Source organism: Melozone crissalis, unplaced genomic scaffold, assembly GCF_028551555.1.
Source record: "Melozone crissalis strain CALT ecotype California unplaced genomic scaffold, PUWL_Pcris_2 ptg000086l_1, whole genome shotgun sequence".
In the NCBI taxonomy this organism is placed as follows: domain Eukaryota; kingdom Metazoa; phylum Chordata; class Aves; order Passeriformes; family Passerellidae; genus Melozone; species Melozone crissalis.
In genome coordinates this window covers 908,402-931,753 of record NW_026535863.1, presented here as the reverse complement: position 1 = coordinate 931,753, position 23,352 = coordinate 908,402, and the positions used below count along the sequence as shown (strand labels likewise).

The following is a 23,352-nucleotide window of genomic DNA, read 5'->3' as shown; positions in this document are numbered from 1 at the left end:
TTTGAAACAGAGAAAATGAACATAAACATCTTCTCCTTCTTCCCACTGATTCTTGGGGCTGGTTTGTGCAGAACAGGCAGGTTCTGCAGTGTGTGCAATGACAAGAAGCAGTTTAAACCCCTACTTTCTTGTAGTCCCTGTTGCTCTCCTCCTCGGCACGGCTGCTGAGCGCGGCGAGCCGGTTCTCCCTGCGGCTGTAGGCGCTGGAGCGGCCGGAGGCGTGCTCGCCGTACGACGAGTCGCTCGTGCTGGGGTTTGTAGCTGCCTCCAACCTGAAACACGAGCAACATCCAGCACTGTGGAGCTGTGGGAACTTGGAACAGCCAGCACAGAGCCCAGCTGGTTGGGACTGCAGGGAGGGCAGACCCAGCTGAACCAGGGCTCTGGGGTCTGTGGGAGCACTCTCCGCTTGGCCCTGGGGATCACTGCCCAAAACTGGCAGCCACCATCACTAAAACAACTGGAAAAATCCCAGGGTACCAGCCCAGCCTCCCATGGGCACTGACTTCCCACAAACCTCTCATCTCCAGGGTGGGAACCAGTTCCATTTCTAAGAGGGCACCGAGGTTAATAATTTGGGGAGTAAAGAATAGAAGCAAACTGAGTAAGCGCAGGAAAGGACCAAATAGCCAGTACCAGATTGGATTTGAAGCACACACAGGAAAGGACCAAATAGCCAGTACCAGACTGGATTTGAAGCACAGGGAATCCTCAAAGGCATACAAAAACATGCTGCCAATAAATATTACACAGAAAAAAAAAAGAAAGAAAAAAATAAAAAATAAAATTCTTACCTGGAAAGTCTTTCATGCTGATGGAAAAAAAAAAAAAAAGGAAAAGGTAATTAATAATGAGAATGAAACATTCAATTCAAAACTGCAGAGCTTCCAGGCAGCAGCAATTTCCCACCTCAGATATCAGCACCCAGCTCAGGCCAGGCTACACAGAGATTTCCCAGCTCAAACTGGGAATCTCCAATCTCTGCCTGAATCGTCAACTGCTTCAGCTCCTCTGAAGCACTTATTTCACTCACCTAAGAAATCCTGAACATTGCTGTTCAAATTCTCATTTCCAGAACTGAAACACCTTCCCTGGAATCCAAACTAATCTACTGTTTCCCTTTTCCAGTGAAGTTATTCTTCCTGACTATGATCACTGTGCTGAGTGATGTGGGTGAGGGAGATGAACAGACACAGGGATCTCCCAGTGGTTGTGCTGAACTTGAGAAAATCACAAACACTCTTCTCTCCATGGGCAAGCAGCTCCCCATGGAGGAAAGCTTCACTGTGGCAGACAGAGACACAACAGCAGCTGCAGGAGGGAGGGAGATCCTTACACCAGGGTGGTTGGAGCCTCTGTTGGGCTCTTCTTTCCCCATCAGCACCCAAACCTCTGCTGTGCTGTCCTGGGCTGCCTTTGGACACTGGGAACTGGAATGTGTCCAGAGAGGGGAACGGAGCTGGGGAAGGGTCTGAAGCACCAAGAGCAGCTGAGGGAGCTGGGGAAGGGGCTGGAGCACCAGGAGCAGCTGAGGGAGCTGAGGAAGGGGCTCAGCCTGTACAAGGGGGGGCCTGGCTCTGGGCCCAGGGAACAAGGGACAGGACACAAGGAAAGGCCTCAAGTGATGTCAGGGAGGTTCAGGTTAGGTGCATATCAGGGAAAATTTCCTCCTTGAAAGGGTGGTCAGGCCCTCACACAGGTTGCCCAGGGCAGTGGTGGTCACACTCCCTGGAAATATTCAGAAAATGTACAGATGTAACACCTGGGGTCATGGTTTAATGGTGAACATGGCAATGCTGGGGAAAGTTTGGGCTCAATGATTTTAGAGGGCTTCTCCAACTTAATAATGATTCTATGAATATCCTACAGAGGCTTAATGTAGTAAACCACTATTTCAATGACATTTTCTGGATTGAACAGTTCCTTCCTACAGTTGCATAAATCCAGTAGTGACAGCACCACTATCCTGCAGGACATGCCACACTGACAGTCACCTCCTCTGACAGACATTTACTCAAATTCCAGGTGCTTTCCAACTCTTTATCCTCCCTTGAACTGGAAGTTGAGCCCAGTATTCCTCTGTTGTTTTATCAGTAGCATCATTGTTCTGAGGGAGCACAAACCTCCCACAGGCACTTCCAGCCAATTCCCTCAGCTCTTTTTAGCAGAGTCAACACAAAGGACATCACAGAGCAGATGAGAGGTCAGGCTTTTTGTGCCCAGACATGCTTGCACTGCTGTGCTGCCAGCTACACCAGTAAATCCAGTGTTAGGGCCTCACTGGGAGGCAGATGTGCTGCCTGTCTGGCACCCACTCCTGCCTGGCACCCAGACAATGCCTCTGATCATGGGCAGGGATCTGGGACTACACCCCATGGAGAGAGGGATTAAGTCACCCAGTGGACAAGTGACCCAGCCACCCCTCCACTGCAAACCTGAGGAGCAGGGGGCAGCTCCCAGAGCATCCTGCCCCATGCCCAGCCCTGCCTGCTGCTGGCCAGGACACAGCAACCCACTACCTGCACCTGGCAGCTGAGGTTTGAATTCATCCCAGCCTAATGTGACCCTCATCTGGCATCCTGATTCAAGACAGGAAGGTGCCCAGGGAGTCTGCAAAGCGTGGGCTGTGCAGCACAGCCTCTGACACGCTGTGCTGTGAGCACCAGCACCAGGAAATGAACTGCTGGACCCTGCACGTGGAGCCTCGAGGATGGACCACAGCTCCGGCAAAGCTGCTACCTGCAGAGATCAAAAGGACAAGCAAACCCTACTATGGATTAGCACATTCTCCCTCCAGCTGTGCCCACAGGGCCATCCTTAGCCAGGCCCTTGCTTAGGTCTAGTGCCTGTCTTAGGTTGCAAGATGCAGCTGGGGGTGTGTATTCTATCACCATCTGTCACAGGTGGGGCAGTTCTCTGCTGTTCATGGGGCAGTTTTTTCTTTATCTCTCCCACAGCCAACTCTCCCTCCAGGAGATCTCTGCTGTCCATGGCCAGCGAGTGTCCCTGCAGGGCTGATCCAATTCCAGCATCCCATGGGGAGATGCTCCGCCCAGGGCAGGAGCCAAGCATTCCTACCTGGATCCAATCTGAGCCTGGCACAGCACAGCAGCCTTTGCCCCCTGCATTGCCAGAGGAGCAGCTTTCTGCTGCCCTGCATTGCCAGAGGGAGCCCAGGCCCATCTGCAGCAGCCCTGGAGCGGCAGAGGAAAACTCCCCCCTTGTGCAGGATCCCTGCTGCAGCAGAGCCACAGCTGGCACTGCAGGAGGGCTGAGCCCCCATGGGATGGGGCTGGGACACCAGCCTGACACACAGGGGGTACGGCATGGTCTGACTCTGGCAGTGGTTTTTTTTGGTACTATTGCATTTGTATTTTTAATTTTCCTATTAATGAACTGTTATTCCTACTCCCATATCTTTGCCTGAGAGCCCCTTAATTTAAAAATTATAATAATTCAGAGGGAGGGGGTTTACATTTTCCATTTCACAGAAGGCTACTGCTATCCTTAACAGACACCTGGCTTTTCAAAGCAAGACATAGCCCCACCCTGTAGACACCACAACCAAAGCTCCAGGAGGCCCCAAGCCACGGGCCCTGAGCCACAGCAGTGGGTCCAGCCTGGCACTATTTTATTTGCTCTAATAAAATCTCTTTCTTCTTTTCATCTTAGAGGTGAGAAATCTCCCAAGGAAGACAGCAGATGCATTTCCACCCTGGCTAAGCCCTGCTGCACCTCCACAAGCCATGCTGGATGCTATCTGGGCAGCGTCTCATGCCACTCAATGTCGCGAGAGGGACACAGCCCTCCTGTCCAAACAGCCCTGGCTCAGGCCATGCTCTGTATGACACCAGGCAGCAAGCTGGGACAGTTTCTGTACAGATGGCTACTGCAGAGGGCTGTTAGAAAGACAGACCACAAATCCAACCACATTCCGGGCTCACACAGGGCAGGGGGAGATTCTGCCCCCTGTGCCCAGCTCAGGTGAGGCCCCACCTGCAGAGCTGCCCCAGCCCTGGCTTCCAGCACAGGAAAGAACTGGAGCTGCTGGAGAGAGCCCAGAGGAGGCCACGGAGCTGCTCAGAGGGCTGCAGCCCCTCTGCTCTGGAGCCAGGCTGGGAGAGCTGGGGATGTTCACCTGGAGAAGAGAAGGCTCTGGGGAGACCTCAGAGTCCCCTCCTGTGCCTAAAAGGGCTTCAGGAGAGCTGGAGAGGGACTGTGGACAAGGATCTGGAGTGACAGGACAAGGGGGAATGGCTTCCCACTGCCAGAGGGCAGGGTGACTTGCGATATTGGGAAGAAATCCTTCCCTGTGAGGGTGGTGAGGTCCTGGCACAGCTGCCCTTGCATCCCTGGCAGTGTCCAAGGCCAGGCTGGACAGGGCTTGGAGCACCCTGGGCTGGTGGAAGGTGATCCTGCCCATGGCAGGGCTGGGAGTGGATCACTTTTGATGGTCCCTTCCCACCCAAACCAGTCTGGCATTCTAGGATTCTACAAAGGGTCTCCCATTTTCAGCCACACATGCTGATCTCTCCATGGTGCTTTGTTAGCTGAGCTTTCAACATTTGTTTCCTAAACCCCCAGCAGCCTGAGAGCTCCTTTTGAATCCTGGCCCAATGACCCAACCTCCCCTGAAGAGCTGGAGAAGGGAATTACACTGATGAAAAAGGCTCTTGTTGAAGTTTTTTGTGCACTTCATGCTAATCCCCTTCAGTGATGACTTTTGATACGATGACAAATGGCTGGGCAAGTAATCCACTCCTTAGCAAGCCTGAGTTTACTGCAGCAAATGCACGTGCTAAAGGATTTGAACAGTGCTGGGAAACACCCCTTGGCTGGGCAAGGTGACATGGTCAGGTCCCTGAGCCAGCCAGGGCACTTACAGCAAGAGGAAAAACCACTTCTGTCCTTTTTCCCTCTAAGAAATGAGAATTTCCATATGCAGGGGGAGCAGGGGCATGCTTCCACAAAGGAAGGCTGGGGTAAGAAGGAATCACCTTAAACATACACAGCAAAAAGGGGGAAACCCCTCAGGTTTATTGTATTTATGACTTTGCTGTGATGGATACTGCAATGGCTTGGTTCAGACTGTGACTGTCTGTGTGTGTTTAGAGAAAAGCAAAGTGCCAGATGAGAGGGGAGGCATTGCTGCTGCTGTCAGCACTGAGACAGCCACCCTGCCGTAACCTGGAACCATGGAATGACAGCACCATTAAGGATTAAAAAGCCCTCTAAGAGAAGAACAGTGAAGCTGGGGAAGGGTCTGGAGCACCAGGAGGGGCTGAGGGAGCTGGGAAAGGGGCTCAGCCTGGAGCAAAGGAGGCTCAGGGGGGACCTTGTGGCTCTGCACAACTCCTGACAGGAGGGGACAGCTGCGGTGGGGGTCAGGCTCTGCTCCAGGGAACAGGGACAGGACAAGAGGAAACAGCCTCAAAGGGAGGGCCAGGTTGGATAACAGGGAAAACTTCTTCCCTGAAGGGCTGGTCAGGCCCTGGCACAGCTGCCCAAGGCAGTGGTGGAGTCAACATCCCTGAAGTGTTTAAAAACATGTGGATGTGGCACCTGGGACATGGGCTAGCAGGGAACATGGCAGTGTCCACTCAATGATCTTAGAGGGCTTTTCCAACCTCACTGACTCTGAGATTCCACGATTCTATGGAACACTGGAGGAGATGTTTAACTGAGACATCCCTGCCATTTGTTCAAAGAGAGACAAATATCTTCAGAGGCCACTGGGATGTCACACTGGAGACAGTTTCAGCAGAGAACAGCTGCTTTCCTGCTCAGTTCTGCCCAGTGTTTGACCACAGCATCTTTGGAACCCTCTCCATGTGCTTCCAGCTGCACCTGCTCCATCAGAGCAGCCCCCACTGGCCCTGCCTGCACTGCCCTGTCCTGTCCAACAGCCACCAAATATTCACTGAATTCCAGCAGCACTGACTGGCTCCCTGTGCTGCCCATGGCAGTGAGGAAGGAGGTTGTTTGCTCAGAGAGGAAATTCCAAGGTGAGAGTGAGAAGGTGAAGGACAAAGCTCCTCTTCCTCCATTGCTGGGAAGAGAAGTTGGGAATGAACAGAGGGAATGAAGAGCTGAGGCATCACACATGCACCTGACTGAGCTGGCGCAAGAAGGGTCTTTTCCTTCCTGACTTTCCTGAAGGGAATTGTTAGGGTTTGTGAGGGGATGCTGAGAAACTGCTGTATCCACTCCAGTCATTATCAACAAATGCACTGGAGGCTTTTTTCCTTCCCTGGCAAATTTGGAGCAGCACTGCAGTTTTGCCCAGATTCATTTATTTCCCTTGGGATCAAAATTCAACTAAAAACATCAAGAGCCAGGGAAGCATCGAGTTGTGAAATTATCCTTCCATAATCTAAAGAGGGTCAGAGCACTGCAGGGGTTGGGGTGGGGGAACAGGCTGTCCTGGTTCAGAATCCAGCTGAGCTGAGCCTGGCTGCTGCTGCCCACACACCCATGGGGGTGACTTCCAAAGGAAAACAAAAGCATGGAGCACTTGCAGACTTGCTGCTCTAGATTGCAAGGCAAGATGTGTTCTGTTACCATCTGTATGGCAGTTGTCTTTTGTCAAGTGGGCAGTTTGCCTTATTTCTCTCTGAGTGATCACAATCACACCTCCCTTGGGGGAGGAACCCTGCTGATAACAGCTATTGAATGTCCCTGCATGGCTGATAAGAACTACAGCAGCATCCCACTGGGAGATGTGAGCCCAGAGGGAGGAGCCAAGCATTCCCACCCGGATATAATCTGGAGATTCTGCAACACCAGCACAGCTTCTCCACTGGATTGCCCAGAGGAACAGCAGCTGCCTCTCCTTCCACTGGATCTTCAGAGGCAGAGACTGCACCTTTCTCCAGGATCCCTGCTCCAGCAGAACCAGCCCTGACACTGCAGGAGGGCTGAGCCACAATTCCAATGGGACTGCTGCCAACAGCCTGACCCACAGGGTGTCAGGTTGGGTTCTGACTGTCAGTGTTGTTCTAGTGTACTGCATTGTTTATTTTATCCTTTTATTTTCTTCCCTATTAAAGAACTGTTATTTCCTGTTCCCATATTTTTGCCTGAGAGCCCCTTAATATAAAATTTTATAGCAATTCAGAGGGGTGGAGAGGGTTTACATTCTCCATTTCAGGGGAGGCTCCTGCCTTCCTTGGCAGACTCCTGTCTTTCCAAACCAAGACACATGCTCACAAGCCTCTGGTAATCCTCAGGTCTTAGAGCTCTCACCACAGAGATCCCATCACCTTCCCTCCCATTCATCTCATGGTGGGCAGCACATCCAGGTAGGGCTGAGGTGGTGGAGGACACTGAAGGGGTTCAGCCCATTTTGCCAGCTCAGAGATCATCCAACCCAGGAGGGCTGGAAAATCAGCAGGATCTGAGATGGGACCCAAGAAAAAGGGCAAAGAACAGCACAGAACCATGGAATCACTGGATGGTTTGGGGTGGAAGGGACCCCAATGCTCATCCTGCTCCACCCTCTGCCATGGGCAGGGACACTTTGCACTATCCCAGGTTGCTCCAAGCCCTGCCCAACCTGGCCTGGGGCACTTCCAGAGATTCTCAGGGTGCTGACATTGGTCAGTCTGAGGGAAAGGCACAGCTGAGTACTGGCTGTGGTTCCACCTACCCAGGTGCTGGGATGCTGCCTTGTGCCAGGAATACCATCCAGGACTGATTTTACAAATGTACTTGGAATGTGGAGGGCAGGAGCCTTCCCTCAAAAACCAGAAAATCTTGCAGCTGTTGGGAGCTCAGTGATGAATAATTTAAACCAAATTCCTCATGGAAGGTTTCAATAAAATACAGCCCTGAACTGCAGTGACAAAAGGGGGATTGGCTGCTGCTTTTGCCAAGGCAGAAACTGCCCTAATTGCTTCCAATTGCATTCTGTGGCTGAGGTTGGAGCCAGTGAAGGCACAATTCACTTCTATTTACATTTTTTCAAGAAAAAAGAAAAAAAAAACCAAGGAAGAAAAGGAAACAAAACAGATGCTTTGGGAACATTTTCTACTTCTTTATATCCAACTGGCCAATCTCAGGACTGTGTACACTATTTTAAGAGAGTTGTCAAGGAATTTATTTTGGTGTGTTTTGTCTCAGTAATCCTGATCAATGCCTATGATTAATTAACCACCATGTAATGAGATGCAGGGGCACAGCTCCAGCTCAGTCCTTCTTTAAGCAACAGGGGAAGTTTTAGAAACCCCTCAAATTATACTCTTGTGCTGGCAAATATCCTCTTGATGAGCTGTGTTTATTTTAGAAAGTAAATGTAAAATAAAGCCAGCTGGTTTTGGGGTTCTTTCCGTTTTATAAGCAAAAGTCACTATGTTCCTGCAGTTACGTAGCTCAGCTGCTCCTACATGAGCTCCAGGCTGATGTGTGCTCCAAAGGACAACCTCCCCCTCTTAGGAGCATCAAATCCTGAGCTGGAAGGCGTCCATGAGGATCCAGCTCTCCTCCTGGCCCTGCACTGACACCCCAATAATCCCACCCTGGGCATCCCTGGCAGCGCTGCCCAAACACTCCTGGAGCTCTGGCAGCCTCAGGGCTGTGATCATTCCCTGGGGAGCCTGGGCAGTGCCAGCACCCTCTGGGGGAAGAACCTTTCCTGATACCCAGCCTGACCCTGCCCTGGCCCAGCTCCAGCTGTTCCCTCAGCTCCTGTCCCTGCCACACAGAGCAGAGATCAGAGCTGCAGCCCCCAGTGGGCTCTGACCTCAGGCCCCAGGATGAACAGACCAAGTGCCCTCAGATGTTCCTCGTGTGGCCCCTCCAGACCTTCCCCTATTTCTGTGTCCCTCTTTTGGACACTCTGCAACAACTTCAGATCCTTCTTATATTGCAGTGCCCAAAACTGCCCCCCAGACTTGAGGTAAGGCTGCACCAGGGCAGAGCAGGACACTGCTGGGGGCAGGAATCCTGCAGGAGCCAGTGCAGCCAGAGCTGAGCTGGAAGGAAGAGAAGGCAGGAGGAGGCTGCCTGGGACACCTCAGACCATCCCCAGTGGGTACAGCTCAGGTTGGTGCTCCCCTCCAGCTGCATTTGTCATTCCAGGCAGGAATGGCTGGGATCAAGTTTAGTTTTTCAGTGGGCGCAGAATAATTCGAAGGTCTGGCTGAACTCTACTTTTGAGAGTTATTTTGAGGTCATTGCCTCCCTCAGAAAGCTGCTCCTCTGACCTGAGAGCTGTGGTTTGTGCAGCATCCTGTTAGCTCCACTGGTGTGATGGATGTGCTGCTTCCAGCTTGAGCCTGCAAGCGTGCAAATGCAAGGATTCCAAAATCCTTGGATGTGATTAATAATCCAGTGCAGCCAAACCACCTCCATGTAACCTCCAACTCCCCAAAGCCCGATGCAAAATATATTTTCTCAAACTATAAATCAATAAACTTTGCTTAAGAAAAACTGCTATTACTGAAGCATAACATTAAAAGCTTCTCCAAGATGGAATAGTGGCTTTGGCAGCTGGCTGCAGCAGATCCCATCGTTTTCAGTACAAACAGCACATATTTAATCAGAAACAAACATCCAGGGCTGTGAGGGACTGATGGCCACATCTCCTGCCATCCCAAACAAACTACAGTTGGAACAGTTGTCATGTGTACCATGGCCAGCCTGTGCTCTGTGCTCCAAAACTCTCTCATGGACCATGGGCTTTCCAGCAGCTGCAGTTTATTCCCATTGTCTCTTGGGGATAAAACTCACCATGTAAAACATCAGGCTGGATAGTATTTTAATTTAGGAAAGGCCATAGTTCTGAAACCCAGGGTTCATTGCCCTTTTTCCCTTCTTTTCTAAGGGACCAAATTTTATTGGTGAAAAATTTAATTTCGCAAAGCGACGTGATCTTAGACAAAACTCTCCAGACATGTGGAAATAAAAACTGAGCGGCCAAGTGACATTAGAGGAAAAGATTTCTACTCCTAAATTTCTTCCAGATGAGAATGCCATAGGTCTGCAGGAACCCCTTCCCTGCCCTGAAAACCTCTGGCAGGATGTTCTCAGATGTTTCATTAGGGATTTGAATACTCTTGAAGCAGCAGTGAGGGTGAGAGCTGCCAGAGCCAAACAGCAACTTTTCAGTGTGAAGTTCACTCCAAGCTCCAGTGAACAGCTCCTGAGGCAGCAGCCACATTCCCACAACAGCACTGTGGGCACAGGCAGCACATGGAGCGAGACTGGAATCAGGGAATCACAGAACTCTGAAGACTGGAAAAGCCCTCTATGACCATCAAACCCAAATGTTATCCCAGCACTGCCATATTCACCACTAACTCATGTCCCCAGGTGTGATATCCCTGGTGCCACATCCACATGTTTTCTGAACACTTCCTGGGATGGTGACTCCATCTCTGCCCAGGGCAGCCAAAGCCAGTGCCTGACCTCCTTTTCATGGAAGAAGTTTTCCTCAATATCTAACCTGGACCTCCCCCAGCACAACTTGAGGCCATTTCCTCCTGTCCTGCTGCTTTTCACCTGGCAGCAGTGAGTGATGCCCACCCAGCAGTGCTGGGTTCATGTCTGCACTCAGTGATCTTAGAGTGCTTTTCCAACCTTAATGATTCCATGATTATGATTCTCTGCACCACCTCCCATGAAGAGCACAAGTAGAGCAGCCAGCACAGAGGGAAATGGATGAACTGGGCTCTGTGTCTCTTCCAGCCCTATTTTTGATGGGTTTGTGTTCATTTTATGAAAACCAGAACTCCAGTGGGCCCCTGCAGGGAAGCAGACACTGGTTTCCAGCTCAGCAGCATGAAGTGGTTTGCTCTCACAGAGGTTCCACCCACTCTCCCCATCACTCCTGTGGCTGCTCATTCCCATCCTGCAGCACGTCCCCCTCTCTCTGCCCCTGGTTTTGTGGCTGTACCATTAACTGACCCAAATTAAGGGCATTGCTTTTCTCCTCCTCCCTTCTGATTCCCAGCTCTGGTGGAACCTCAAGCTGCCCCTGACCTTGTGACCTCCTGCAATGAGCCGTGGTCCAAGGCTGAGCTATCCTGAGGGATTGCTCTCCAACTGCTTAACCAGCTTCTCCAAAGACAACACCTCTGAGCAGGCAGCTGAGGGTCAAACAGGAGCTGTAAATGAGGCTGAAGTGTCACATCAGCTCCTTTCCAAATCATCCATGGCCCTCAGAGCCTTTAACAGTTAACAGCCTCCCTGCTCCAGCTTTGGCTTGGATCAATTCTGCTGCTGGGGAGGGAGGAGAGCTGAAGGAACTTCAGCCTCAGGGACAGAGGCTGTTCAGCCCACGGGTCACAGCAATGCCCTGACCCATCTTGTTTATTCAGCCAGATGCAGGAGCATCGTCTGGCTACTGAGTCACAGCAGGGAACATCTCATGGGTGGTGCCCTGGGAATTACCACAAGTTCCCAATATGCTTCCAGATATGGACATTTACAGAGGAGAACTCAATAAAAAAAACCCAAGGACAAACAAGGGAGAAGGATTTCATCCTGATACCCATCTGAGAAACACTGTGCTGGAGGAATAACCAGAGACAGAACAAAGCAGGGTGCTGGAGAACACAGACAAAGGTTAATTGCCTGAAAGTTCAAGTTTCAGTATCCCACATTTTTTGTTGGCTGCTGGGAGAGAAGGGAATCATTTCCACAAACACTGTGTAACTAGTCAGCAATCCAGAAATGAGACAGAAACTGTCATGACACAACTTAAATTTGATCCTCTTTCAATTTATGCGGCATCACTTTTATCTCAACCAAACGGATCCAAGCCACTAAATGGAAACCCAGGAACATAAAGGTTCATGGAAAAATATTTTCATAACACTTTCTATTCTGTAATACACTGGCAGTGGCAGCACAGCAAGTTCAATGATTCATAGTAGAAAACCCCATGTGAGAATAAACCTGTGACCAGGAATATCTGAAAGGGATGGAACCTGTTGCAAAAACACCACAGAGCAAAAACTGACCATCTGACACATCTCTATTCCAAACTGGAGGAAGGCTGTAATCCTAGCACGCGTTTGTAATGACTTCCTAGCACTCTGGGACATTCACTTTTTACATGGGCAAGTGACAGGACAAGTGGGGGGGACAGTTTTAAAGAAAGAGAGGAAAGATTGACCTCAGATATCAGGAAGAAATTCTTCCTGCCCCATCCCTGGAAGTGTCCAAGGGCAGGCTGGATGGGGCTTGGAGCAACCTAGGATGGTGGAAGCTGTCCCTGCCCATGGCAGGGGGTGATGAGATGAGCTTTAAGGTCCCTTCCAACCAAATAGTTCTGGGATTCCGTGATTCTACGATCACTGAAACATTAACACCAATCCTGTCAGTGTGATTTGCATGCTGACCACCTGCAGCTCAGCCACTCACTCACATTTCTGTGCATTAGTTTTTCCTTTTGCTGCAAGATTGGCTTTGCCTTCCCGCCGTGTGTGTGCACAGGAGCGAGGCAGCCTTGGTGCATTTGCTGCCATGGCAATCAGTGCTCAGAGCAGCTCAGGCTCGTGTGGGACTCCTTAACACAGACACTGATTTGGGAATGGCTGCTTTTTATACTCAAGCATTGCTATCAAGTGACTCGCTGCAAACATACGGCCCATAAAAGGTGATGCTCCTACATCCCATATTTCACCCAGCACGGCTCCTTCAGATGCTCCAATGAAAGGCAGAATAAAATAAATCAGTGCAGACCACTGCATACACTTAGAGCTTTATTGCTGAGCTCTTCCTGAGAAAATTCAGCTGGAAAGCTCAGGTTATGTACTCTGAAGGTGGCTTAACAAGGGAGGGGTCTAACATCAGAGGGAAGAGCCTTGCAGTGAAAGTGTGAGCATGGACAGAACAAGGAGAATTGTACAGACTCTCTTGGGGAGTGAGTATCAACCATCAAGCAGCTACTTCACAACTGGGCTGGGCAGAGGATGGAGAGAGAGCAGCCCTGGGGAGAAGGACATGGGAGTGCTGGTGCATGAGAAGGACATGGGGGTGTTGGTGGATCAGAAGGACATGGGGTGTTGGTGGATCAGAAGGACATGGGGGTGTTGGTGGATCAGAAGGACATGGGGTGTTGGTGGATCAGAAGGACATGGGGTGTTGGTGGATCAGAAGGACATGGGGGTGTTGGTGGATCAGAAGGACATGGGGGTGTTGGTGCATCAGAAGCTCAGCCCCAGCCCCGTGCTCTGGCCCCCCAGACCCCCCCTGTGCTGGGCTGATCCCCCAGGGGCAGCAGGGCAGGGGGGGATTCTGCCCCCTGTGCCCAGCTCAGGTGAGGCCCCACCTGCAGAGCTGCCCCAGCCCTGGGCCCAGCACAGGGAGGAGCTGGAGCTGCTGGAGAGAGCCCAGAGGAGGCCACGGAGCTGGCTCTGAGGGCTGGAGCCCCTCTGGGTGTGTCCAGCCTGGAGAAGGTTCCAGAGAGTCCTCAGAGCCCTTTCCAGTACCTAAAGGGGCTTCAGGAGAGCTGGAGAAGGACTTTGGACAAGGGCTGGAGGGACAGATCAAGAGGGAATGGTTTCCAGTTGCCAGAGGTCAGGGTTAGATGGCTTATTGGGAAGGAATTCTTGGCTGTGAGGGTGGGCAGGCCCTGGCACAGGGTGCCCAGAGCAGCTGTGGCTGCCCCTGGATCCCTGGAAATGTCCAAGGCCAGGCTGGACAGGGCTTGGGGCAACCTGGGCTAGTGGAAGGTGTCCCTGCCCATGGGACAATGTGGGCTTTAAGATTTCTTCCAATCCAAACTATTCTGGGATTCTAAGTGATGACAGCCACTACTGAAACAGCAGCCCACACACATCAATGACAATTTTAAATCTTGATGGTCTTTTTTACAGCAAAAAATATCAGCTAATAAATCAAGAAGGAGCAGTTTATATAAAAGCAGAAGGTTTGACAAAGAGGTGGAAAACAAATAAAAAGCTGCAATTGGAATCTCTGCAGAAAGTTAGGAGCATGCATTCTCCTTAACCTTCATTTTCCCACCTAACCAACAGCCTGTGGAGAAGCACAAGGGTTACAAAGTACCACCAGAAACAGATGGATAATCTAAACACACACTACATGGTACTTCCTTTCATATGAACAAAATGACCAGCCCAGCAGTAATAGGAATGAAAAAAAAAACCAAAAAATTCAGTCCTTGACATCACTCTCACCCTTCCAGTCTGTCATTTATTTGCTTAAATGCACACAACAGGTTTCATGCCACTGGATGCCTATTACATTCTTGGAAGTGAAAATTATTTTTTTCAGGAGGAGAAACCTCAAGCTAAATCACCATGGTGCAAAACATGATGACAAGGTACCCACTGCCAAACACTTGAAGCTTGTCCCAAATATTCGGACCATCTGAACTGATTTCAAAGGGGTTTGGGTTTCCTCTTTTGAGGAACATCCTCATTAAAGCAACACTTACCCTGGGGGATTGAACAGGATTTGTGTATTTTAGTTTGTGGTGGTCCCAGGGCTATGGGACAGTGCTGCCCTGGCACGGGGACCCCATCCCACCATCACCAGAAGCTCCTGTGCAGGATATTCCCTCTCATGGACTGCATGAGTTCACTGCAGAGTGCTCCCTTCCTCAGCTGTGCATTTGGGGACTTCTCATCAATCAAAGGAGGAAAAACCCCAGGCAATATTATCCTAACTCCTAAGGAGCGGCATTCCTGAGGAAGCAGCAGTGCAGCTGCAGAGGGGATGTCCCAGGAAACTGCTGGGCAAATGACATCTAATGGAGCTTTTGGCAGTGACACCTTGACCAGTCAAACCTCCTTTGCTGGGCCTGCTTCTGCAGGAGTTTTGTCCCTGTGTGCACCATGTGTGAGGCTCCTGCCTGCCTGTGTGAGCTCACAGCCCTGCTCAGAGCCCACAGCTCTGCTGGTGTCAATGGACTGCATGGAAAGATAAAAGACCCCAAGATATCACATTCCTACCTGCTTTATGAAGGGTGGTGGCTCCTCGTGGCACAGGCCTGTTACTGTGGGCATGGGGCAGTGGGTGGGGAGGAATAAACACATGGGAGAAACCCAGAGTAAACCAAACTCCCTTCTCTTGCTCATGGCAAAATTACATTGTCTTGGAGAAAGAGTTAACTGAGATCCTTATTTTAGCCTGAAGTCACTCCTGCCCTAATCAGCCTTTTAAGGCATGGGCCATTTCCATAACCCAGATAGCACCAGGGCTGTTTCCTACCCTGACTGAGTCCATGCTGCTGCATCCCCCACCTGGTTTTTCCCTGCAGATGCTGTGGAGTCACAGCTGGCACTGCCTTACCACTGCAAGGATTTCTGTGCTCATGTGTTGGCTTTCATCAAAACCTTACTAACAAGCAGCTCTTCTCCAGGCCCTCATTCCCACCTGGCACCTTTCTGTAACCACCTGAGAACTCCCACCTCCTTCTCCGATACCCACAGCTCTCCAGGAGCCTGCAAATCTCATTGTGGTGATGGAGAGAGAAACGAGCACCTCCTCAACCCACCTGAGAGTTCCCAGCACCTTCTCCAACACCCAGGGACCCTCAGAGTTCTGCAGTCCCCCCATGGCTCTGGACAGAGGAACCAGCCCCTCCTGTCATCTGCTCCAGGCACAGCTCAGGGCTCTTGTGAGATGTTTGTCACTCACACGTGTGCCCAGATGCATAAGAGGGAGAAATGAGTCAGTCTGAACATGCCTGACTTAAAAACTTGGGGTTTGAAAGAAATGAAACCATTTCCAGCACACTGGGATGGTTCCCCACCTGTTACCAGGCTGGTGATCAGCAGTGCAGCCCTTTAGGGAGGAGTGGTAAGCACAGTGCTTAAACTGATGAGGGAAGCCCAGCCAAGCCCATGGGGGAGAGTTTTAGATTATCTGAACCATCACAAAGCCACTCCAGCTGCAAAAGGAAGAAACCACCTGCTCCTGGTTACAGTTAACAGCCCAGGGCAACCAACAGCCACAGAAGCCTCGAGGCTGAAGTTCCCTAGGTCAGGAACTGCTTCCATTAATGCCACAGCAGTGGGTTAGAAATCAAATATTTCGGGCAATACTTCTTCCAGACCAAGATCTGTCCCTTCCAACAGAGCAGGCAATGCATATTTGATTTGAGCAAATACCAGTGCTGGAATTAATTTAATGCTCCCATCTAAAATTAGCCTGGCTGTTAAAAACTAATTCCTCCAGGCTTTGACTCCAGCATGATAATATTTCTTGATGGTGAAGAGGCTGCCTGCACAATGATACAGACCCAGAGGGTTTGTGACAGCTTCTCCCATGACAGAAGTTAGCAGCAGCACTGCTGGGAAGCATTCCCAACTTCCCAACACCTTGGGAGAGGAGGATACAGCTCTGGTTTGGGGAGTACAGATACCTGCTACAGGTGGTCTTACTCAATTTTTTTGTGGTGTTGAAATTACTGAACTACAGCACCGGCCAGCTCAGCCCCAGGGGTGAAAGCTGAACATAAACCTTGTTTCACCAGCGATATCAAAGTGTTTATGGAAAAAGCGCAGTTTAACAAGCTGGTCAGGTTCTGCCTCGTTTTTACCAGGGAGGTTTTCATCCAGCAACAGCCTACCAGGAGAGCCACGTTCCAGGATAGGTGGAAACTACCATCCCAGCCATTCCCTCCACAACAACACAGCTAATCCCAGTGCAGGGACTCTGGCAGCTGCTTAAAACCTGTTGCTGCAGAGGCACCATCCAAAGCTTCATTTAAACCATCCTCTTTCCAAAGGAAACCACAGGCACAGGTCTCCAAGGGTAAGACAACAAACCACCAGCACTGGGCTGTACCCAGAGCATGTGCTGAGCAGGGAATACAGAAAGGAAAAAGCTGCTTACTCTGAGAGTCTTTGCGATCGGGGAAGGAGAGGACGGGGGAGAGTCTGACTGAGCCTTCCTGCTGCGAGTGTAATCCTTACTCCTGCTGTACAGGGACGACATGGCCTCGCGGGCTCTGAGCTGCAACACCAGGCGTGCTCTCCTGTCGCTCTCCGGTGCTGGGCAGGTCCTTCTTCCAAGGTCAGAACAAACTAATTAAACTATTCACAGCTCTGGTAATTAAACCCTCCTGTTTAGGGTGTATAATTTTAGGCATTAATCTGCTGCAGGAAGACCTGAGGCTCCACCAGGTTTCTTGTCCGAGCAGAAGCAGAGAAGGTGTCAAGGACTCGCTGTGCTCCAGTGCCGGGCGCTGCTCTGTGCCAGCCTCACTGCCTGGGCCCCATCCCGGCTTCTCCGCAAAAGGACATCTCCCCTGCCTCGGGCCCAGGGGGATCAACCTCTCCCCAGAAGTGCAGGAGGCAGAAACTCCCGCCTCAAGGAGAGAGCTGAAACTGGCTGGGTATATCTACACACGAAGCTTTTGCCAAAAAAAGCTAAAAAAAGGAAAGGAAAAGCAAACCCCGATTTACTCCGGAGCGCGGCCGCAAGCTCTGCCCCTGCTGCATGGAGCCGCACGTTTTAAGTGAAACACAAAAGCATAAATCAGGAACAAACGCTGGTTTGGAAAGGGGCAGTCCAGCTGAAGTTGGGTTTCGTTCCATCCTCCTTCTCCTCCTCCTCCTCCTCCCCCCTCCGGCGCCCTTACCCACGCACAGGCTTCTCCCGTCCCTTCCCTCCCGCCGCTGCCTCCTGACATTCTGACATTCCAGATCCTGACTCGCTCCAAGAGGAATGCTGGAGGGCAGCCAGCAGCAGCGATTCACTTTCAGCTTGGGATTTGGGCTGCCAAATTGGGTTTGGGATTGGTTTTGGGATTTGGGCAGGAAAAAAAATGAAAAAAAATGGGAAGGGAGAGAAGAGAAGAGAAAATCCCTCTCGAGCTTCTGAGGCCTGGTGGGCTGTGAGTGGGATGTTGGAGGTGAGCTGACAGCACTTTGCTGAGGCTAAATTCCAGAAGCTGTGTGTGGCTGCAACAAAGGGAGATGATTTAAAGGCCACGGAGCAGCTCATGCCATGAAAGGGAGGACACACTTGGACAGCACAACAAGATTTCTGTTGTTTGCTCACAAGCCTGTTTGAGCTGTGCAAGGGCGGCAGAGCTTGTGTAATGTACCCTGGTTCAAGGGAGCCTTTCAAGGAGGAGGGAGAGGAACTCGGGTGAAAGGACAGAGGGTGTGGGGAGCATGTGCCTCTCCCAGACTCCCCTCTCTCTGCCCAGCTCTGCTGCTGCCCAAGCTCACTGGAAGGGGTGAGATGGCTCCCTGTGAAGGTGGGCGTGTGTCCCTCATGTCCCACTGCAATGGGCCCATGGGATGTTTGCTTGAAAAATGCCTCAAACAAGCTCACAGAACCACAGAGAACCACAGAATGGCTGGGGTTGGAAGGCACCTCTGGAGATCATCCAGTCCAACCCCTCTGTCAAGGCAGGGTCACTTAGAGCAGGTGCCTGTCCTGCCAGTGCATGAGCAGTGTCTGTCCTGCTCCAGCTTCACATCTGCTTAATATCAAACATTTCCTACCAAGGCCAGGCTGGAAGGGGCTTGGAGCAACCTGGGACAGTGCAAGGTGTCCCTACCATGGCAGTGGAGTGGAGTGAGATGAGCTTTAAGGTCTTTTCCCATTCAAACTATTCTGTGAAGTGCAGAATAGTATCTATATTAAAGTATTTTAAGAGTATTATCCCACTCTGTATTGCTCTGAAATCTTGCTCCTTTCTGCACCCTGCTTGGCACCTGAGTAATTTAACTGGCACAGAGCTGGGGAAGGGACTTGGAATAGCAGCTACAATTCCTCCTGCCATCCAGCATCTTCGCTTTGCAGGGGCAAAGCAGCATCACTGAGTAGCCAGGGAGAGCAGGAGTGGGGCTGCCAGATTTTCCTGCTCTAAGAAAGTCACAGTGATATCAGGTTTCTCTGTACCTCTTCACAAGGAGGGAGGGGACTAATCATCCACTGACTGCAGGAGAGGGGAAAAGGGGTTAGGAGAGGTCTAATTCTGCCTGGTAATATCTCTGCATTCCCCTTTCAAGGTAAGGAAATGAAGCCCAGACACACGAGCAGGCAGTGAGAGGCACCCTGCTGCTCCAGAGGGCTGGGGCAGGACCTGCATCTTTCCAGCCTCCATCTGCTGCACTCATCACACACCCCTCCCTGTACCTGGAGCCCAACTCTGCTGTACAACGAGGTAATTCAGATGCTTCAGAGGCATATTTATAGCCCCTGCACACAGGGTGATCCTTTCACACCAGTCTCAGTTTCTGCAGTTTCAAAACAGTGTAAGCGAAACTGGGCGAACTGGCTGGTGGTGCACTGGAGTGTCCCAATCCCAGCTCCAGAGCTGACAAAGCCCAGCTTAATCACCAAGGTGGAGCTACACAGCTCTCAATTGCAGTGTTTGGCTTCCCCTCCCATCCAGTCCCAAATAAACCACTCTCCCATCCCTCCACAGTCACGTTTCTGCTGAGGAGGGGCAGGAAAGCTCCAAAATCAACATTTTGGTACAGAATTCACAGCCCAAATCCAAAATACACCCTGAGCCATTCCACACTAATTATTTAGTGACCCAGTGTAGATCTCACCCAGACTGATTAATACAGCTTGGTGGACACTAACTCAATTTAGAGAGAAGGGGAGGCTTGATTAGCCAGGACACAGAGAGCAGCAAGAGATGCAATATGGCAAAACACGCCAGGTTTCAGCATTATTCCAACAAATGCCTGATTTAGGGGTTTCTTCCTGCTGGTTTGTACAGTTTACTTTCAAGGAGTCCCCAGTGGAATTATGAAACATGACTCTCCTTCACAGTGCTGCTATTCCTCACAGCCTCAGCTCTGTCATGTTCAAGGTCATTGTTTAGATCTGACTGTTCCTGTCTGTTCAGGAGATTCCTCAGTCAGTACCAGGCTGGTCCATGTGCTGCTGTATACTTTATAAGGAATATTTATACAACTTTCAGAAAGACGTGCACAAAAATCATCTTCCATGAGCATTTCCACAACCACTGCACACAATCCCCTGAGGCTGTCTGAATGCTGACCTCATCCTCTGGCCTATTTCTGGGCAAAATCACCTTAAAGTTTCTTCTCACCTTAGACTATAGCAGCACAACTATACTACAGCATTGTGTCTTTGCTATATTCATAGGAAAGAGTGTTTTCCCATAGTTAGAGTTTGGCCTTGGCTATGATCACTCTTCATACACCTTCACCCAAAAATTGCTCAGGTTCTTCCCCCAGAGGGTGCTGGCACTGCCCAGGCTCCCCAGGGAATGGGCACAGCCCCGAGGCTGCCAGAGCTCCAGGAGTGTTTGGGCAGCACTGCCAGGGATGCCCAGGGTGGGATTGTTGGGGTTTCTGTGCAGGGCAGGGGCTGGACTGGATGGTCCTTGTGGGTTCTTTCCAGCTCAGCAGATTCTGTTACTTCCTTTTCCATTCAGATGTGTGTCCTCTCCCTTCCTCTGGTGATGATGCCTGTGCTTGTACTCCATTTTTACAATTAGTTAGACAGGAGAATTCATATGCAGGAAAATGATGTAGCAGAAATAGGATGAAACCCTGAGCTGAATATTTGAGAGGAAAATACACACACCCTTTTTATCTGTGTGGAAAATCTTCACCTACAGAACATGATGCTGGTAAAACAAATGTCAGCAGTGCTGCAACACTCCAACCTGCAGCAGACAAAAATGGGAAACAAATCTGGGAGTTAAAGCCAGAGCTGCAGTGATGCTCAGGGATGATGCAAGCCCACAGCACATTCCCTGAGAGCAGAGGAGGAGAAGCCCTCTTGGGAGAGCAGAACTCTAACACAACTTGAAGAATGAGAGTAGTTGGTATTTTTGGAACAAATTATCCCAAAACTATCTCCTGAAAGTCCTAGCTGTCATTTTTCACACCAGGTTTACCACGTACCTCACTGGATTCCTTCCCATCCAGCTGAGCTCTTTCATCTGCAGCCAAACCTCCTCTATCTCCAGGTGCAGGCACATCCCAGGGAGCACAGTGGTGTCTCCAGCTACACAGGGCTCAGCTGGGGCAGAAAACACAAACTGGGCCCACACAGCACCAGGACATTCTCAGCACTGTGACCTTCCCCCAGGGCCTCCCTGCCTACATCTGCTAAACTAACCACAGCCAGGGACCCCCAACACACAACCCTGTGATCACTGAGCAGGGGGAAGGTCTCTGGCACCATCTTGTCCTTGGCCAACCAGGGCTCCTCTGGGTACCACTGAGCACTTTGGGTACCTCTGGGCACTCTGGGTATGTCTGGGCTCTCTGGGTACCACTGGGCACTGTGGGTACCACTGGGCTCCTCTGGGTACCACTGGGCACTCTGGGTACCACTGGGTACTTCTGGGCACTGTGGGTACCTCTGGGCACTCTGGGTACCACCGGGCACTCTGGGTACCACTGGGCACTCCTAGGCACCATTCCCAGCAGGCCCCTTGGACCCTGATCTGCAGGCTGGGAGGATTCAGTCCCTTCCTCCCCAGCTGGCCTCAGGGCCAGCAGCAGGTTGATGGCACTGTGTTCCTGAGCCTTTGAGGCTGGGCTCTCACAGCCCCTGCTGTAACCCCCTCCTGTGATACAATATCATGGGGCAGCACAGGTACCTGTGAGCTACAACCCAGCTGGAGGGGCAGAACAGGGAGAGGCAGGCAGCAGGATTCATGTTTTCCTTTGAACCTGTCACAGAATCACTGAGGCTGGAAAAGATCTTTGAGTCCAACCATTCCCCATCCACTGCCATGTGTACCATGAAACCGTGTCCCCAGGTGCCACATCCACATATATTTTGAACACTTCCAGGGATGCTGATTCTACCATTGCCCTTGGCAGTCTGTGCCAGGGCCTGACCACCCCTTCAGGGAAGAAATTTTCCCCAGTTTTCAACCTGAACCTCCTCTGGCACAACTTGATGCTGTTCCCTCTCCTCCTGTTCCTGTTCCCTGGGAGCAGAGCCTGACCCCCACCTGGCTGCCCCTCCTGTCAGGGAGTTGTGCAGAGCCCCAAGGTTCCCCTTTCCTTCAGGCTGAGCCCCCCAGCCCATCACTGAGCCCACTTTGCTCACTCTTCTTCGAGAAGCAGAGACCCTCCATAATTGCTTCATGCCACTCCTGACACTTCTGATACCTGCTGGCACCTCCTTCTACAGAGTTCAGCTGTTTGCTCTTCAAGTGAACAAATCTTCCCAATCCTCCCCTTCTGGGTTTCCCACTGCAGGAGCAGAATGTGCTGTTTGTCTGTGGAGTCATGTGCTGGTCCAGGGAATCACTGAAATCTGTAATTTTATGCAGTACCTAAATCAACTGTAACACTGCATTTATTCTCATGCCACTTCTCTGGAGAAATGGAACAAAATAATCTGGCAGTTGTTTCCAAGAGTCAGGCTACAAAGTCATTATATGTCCAGAAAATAATGTTTCTAGGTATAAAGCAGTTTTGTAAAATATCCAGAAAAAAAAGAGAACCTTGGAATGGTTTGGGTGGGAAAGGACCTTAAAGCTCATCTTGTTCCAAGCCCTGACATGGTCAGGGTCACCTTCCACCATATTGCTCCAGCCTGACCTTGGGCACTTCCAGGGATGAGGCAGCCACAGCTTCTCTGGGCAATCTGTGCAGGAAACTCAGTTTAAACATAAAAAACCATTTACCATTGAACCACCCTCATGGGTTCTAGAGAGCAGAGTCAGAATTTGATTTTCTGCCGCTTTTATCTCACTGGATTTGCCCACAAAACTAAAATCCATAGTGCCACAATCCTGCACCTCCCCTGTGCATCAGTGGGCAAAGATGAATGATCCTGTGATTGGCATCATCTCAGGGTGTCCTATATTGGTGCTTCCTCCAGCCCAAACCAGCAGCCATCCTTTGTGTCCCCATTGTCCCCACCTCTGCTTTGCTCCTGGAACAGGAACAGGAACCTCCTCACCTCACACTTGTCTCCCACTACACCCAGAGCAGAGCAAGAGCTGGAATATGCCAAGGACGAGCCATGACCAGCCCGAGGGTGGCTCCAACAGCCAGGAACAGCTCTGGTTTAGCACTCAGAGCTGCACAGCCAGAGAAGGGGTTACACCCAGTGGGCCATTGCACCAGGGAAGCAGTCACTGCTCTTTCCATATGGGATCTTGCAGGAAAATGTCCCTATCCTATCCTATCCTATCCTATCCTATCCTATCCTATCCTATCCTAATCCTATCCTATCCTATCCTATCCTATCCTATCCTATCCTAATCCTAATCCTATCCTATCCTATCCTATCCTATCCTATCCTATCCTAATCCTATCCTATCCTATCCTATCCTAATCCTAATCCTATCCTATCCTATCCTATCCTATCCTATCCTATCCTATCCTATCCTAATCCTATCCTATCCTATCCTATCCTATCCTATCCTATCCTATCCTAATCCTATCCAATCCTAATCCTAATCCT

General features: G+C 50.7%; 1 protein-coding gene across 2 annotated transcripts in view; it reads right to left on the bottom strand.

Moving 5' to 3' along the window:
* The window catches only part of PPP1R12B (protein phosphatase 1 regulatory subunit 12B), a 137,139-nt gene that overhangs the window by 15,861 nt on the left and 97,926 nt on the right, over nt 1-23,352 (bottom strand). For both annotated transcript variants that reach the window (XM_054290664.1, XM_054290665.1), the window contains 2 exons: nt 795-811; nt 125-272 (listed from right to left, as the gene is read on the bottom strand). In XM_054290664.1, coding sequence (XP_054146639.1) covers nt 125-272; nt 795-811 — 165 coding nt within the window. The remainder of the gene's footprint in view (nt 1-124; nt 273-794; nt 812-23,352) is intronic.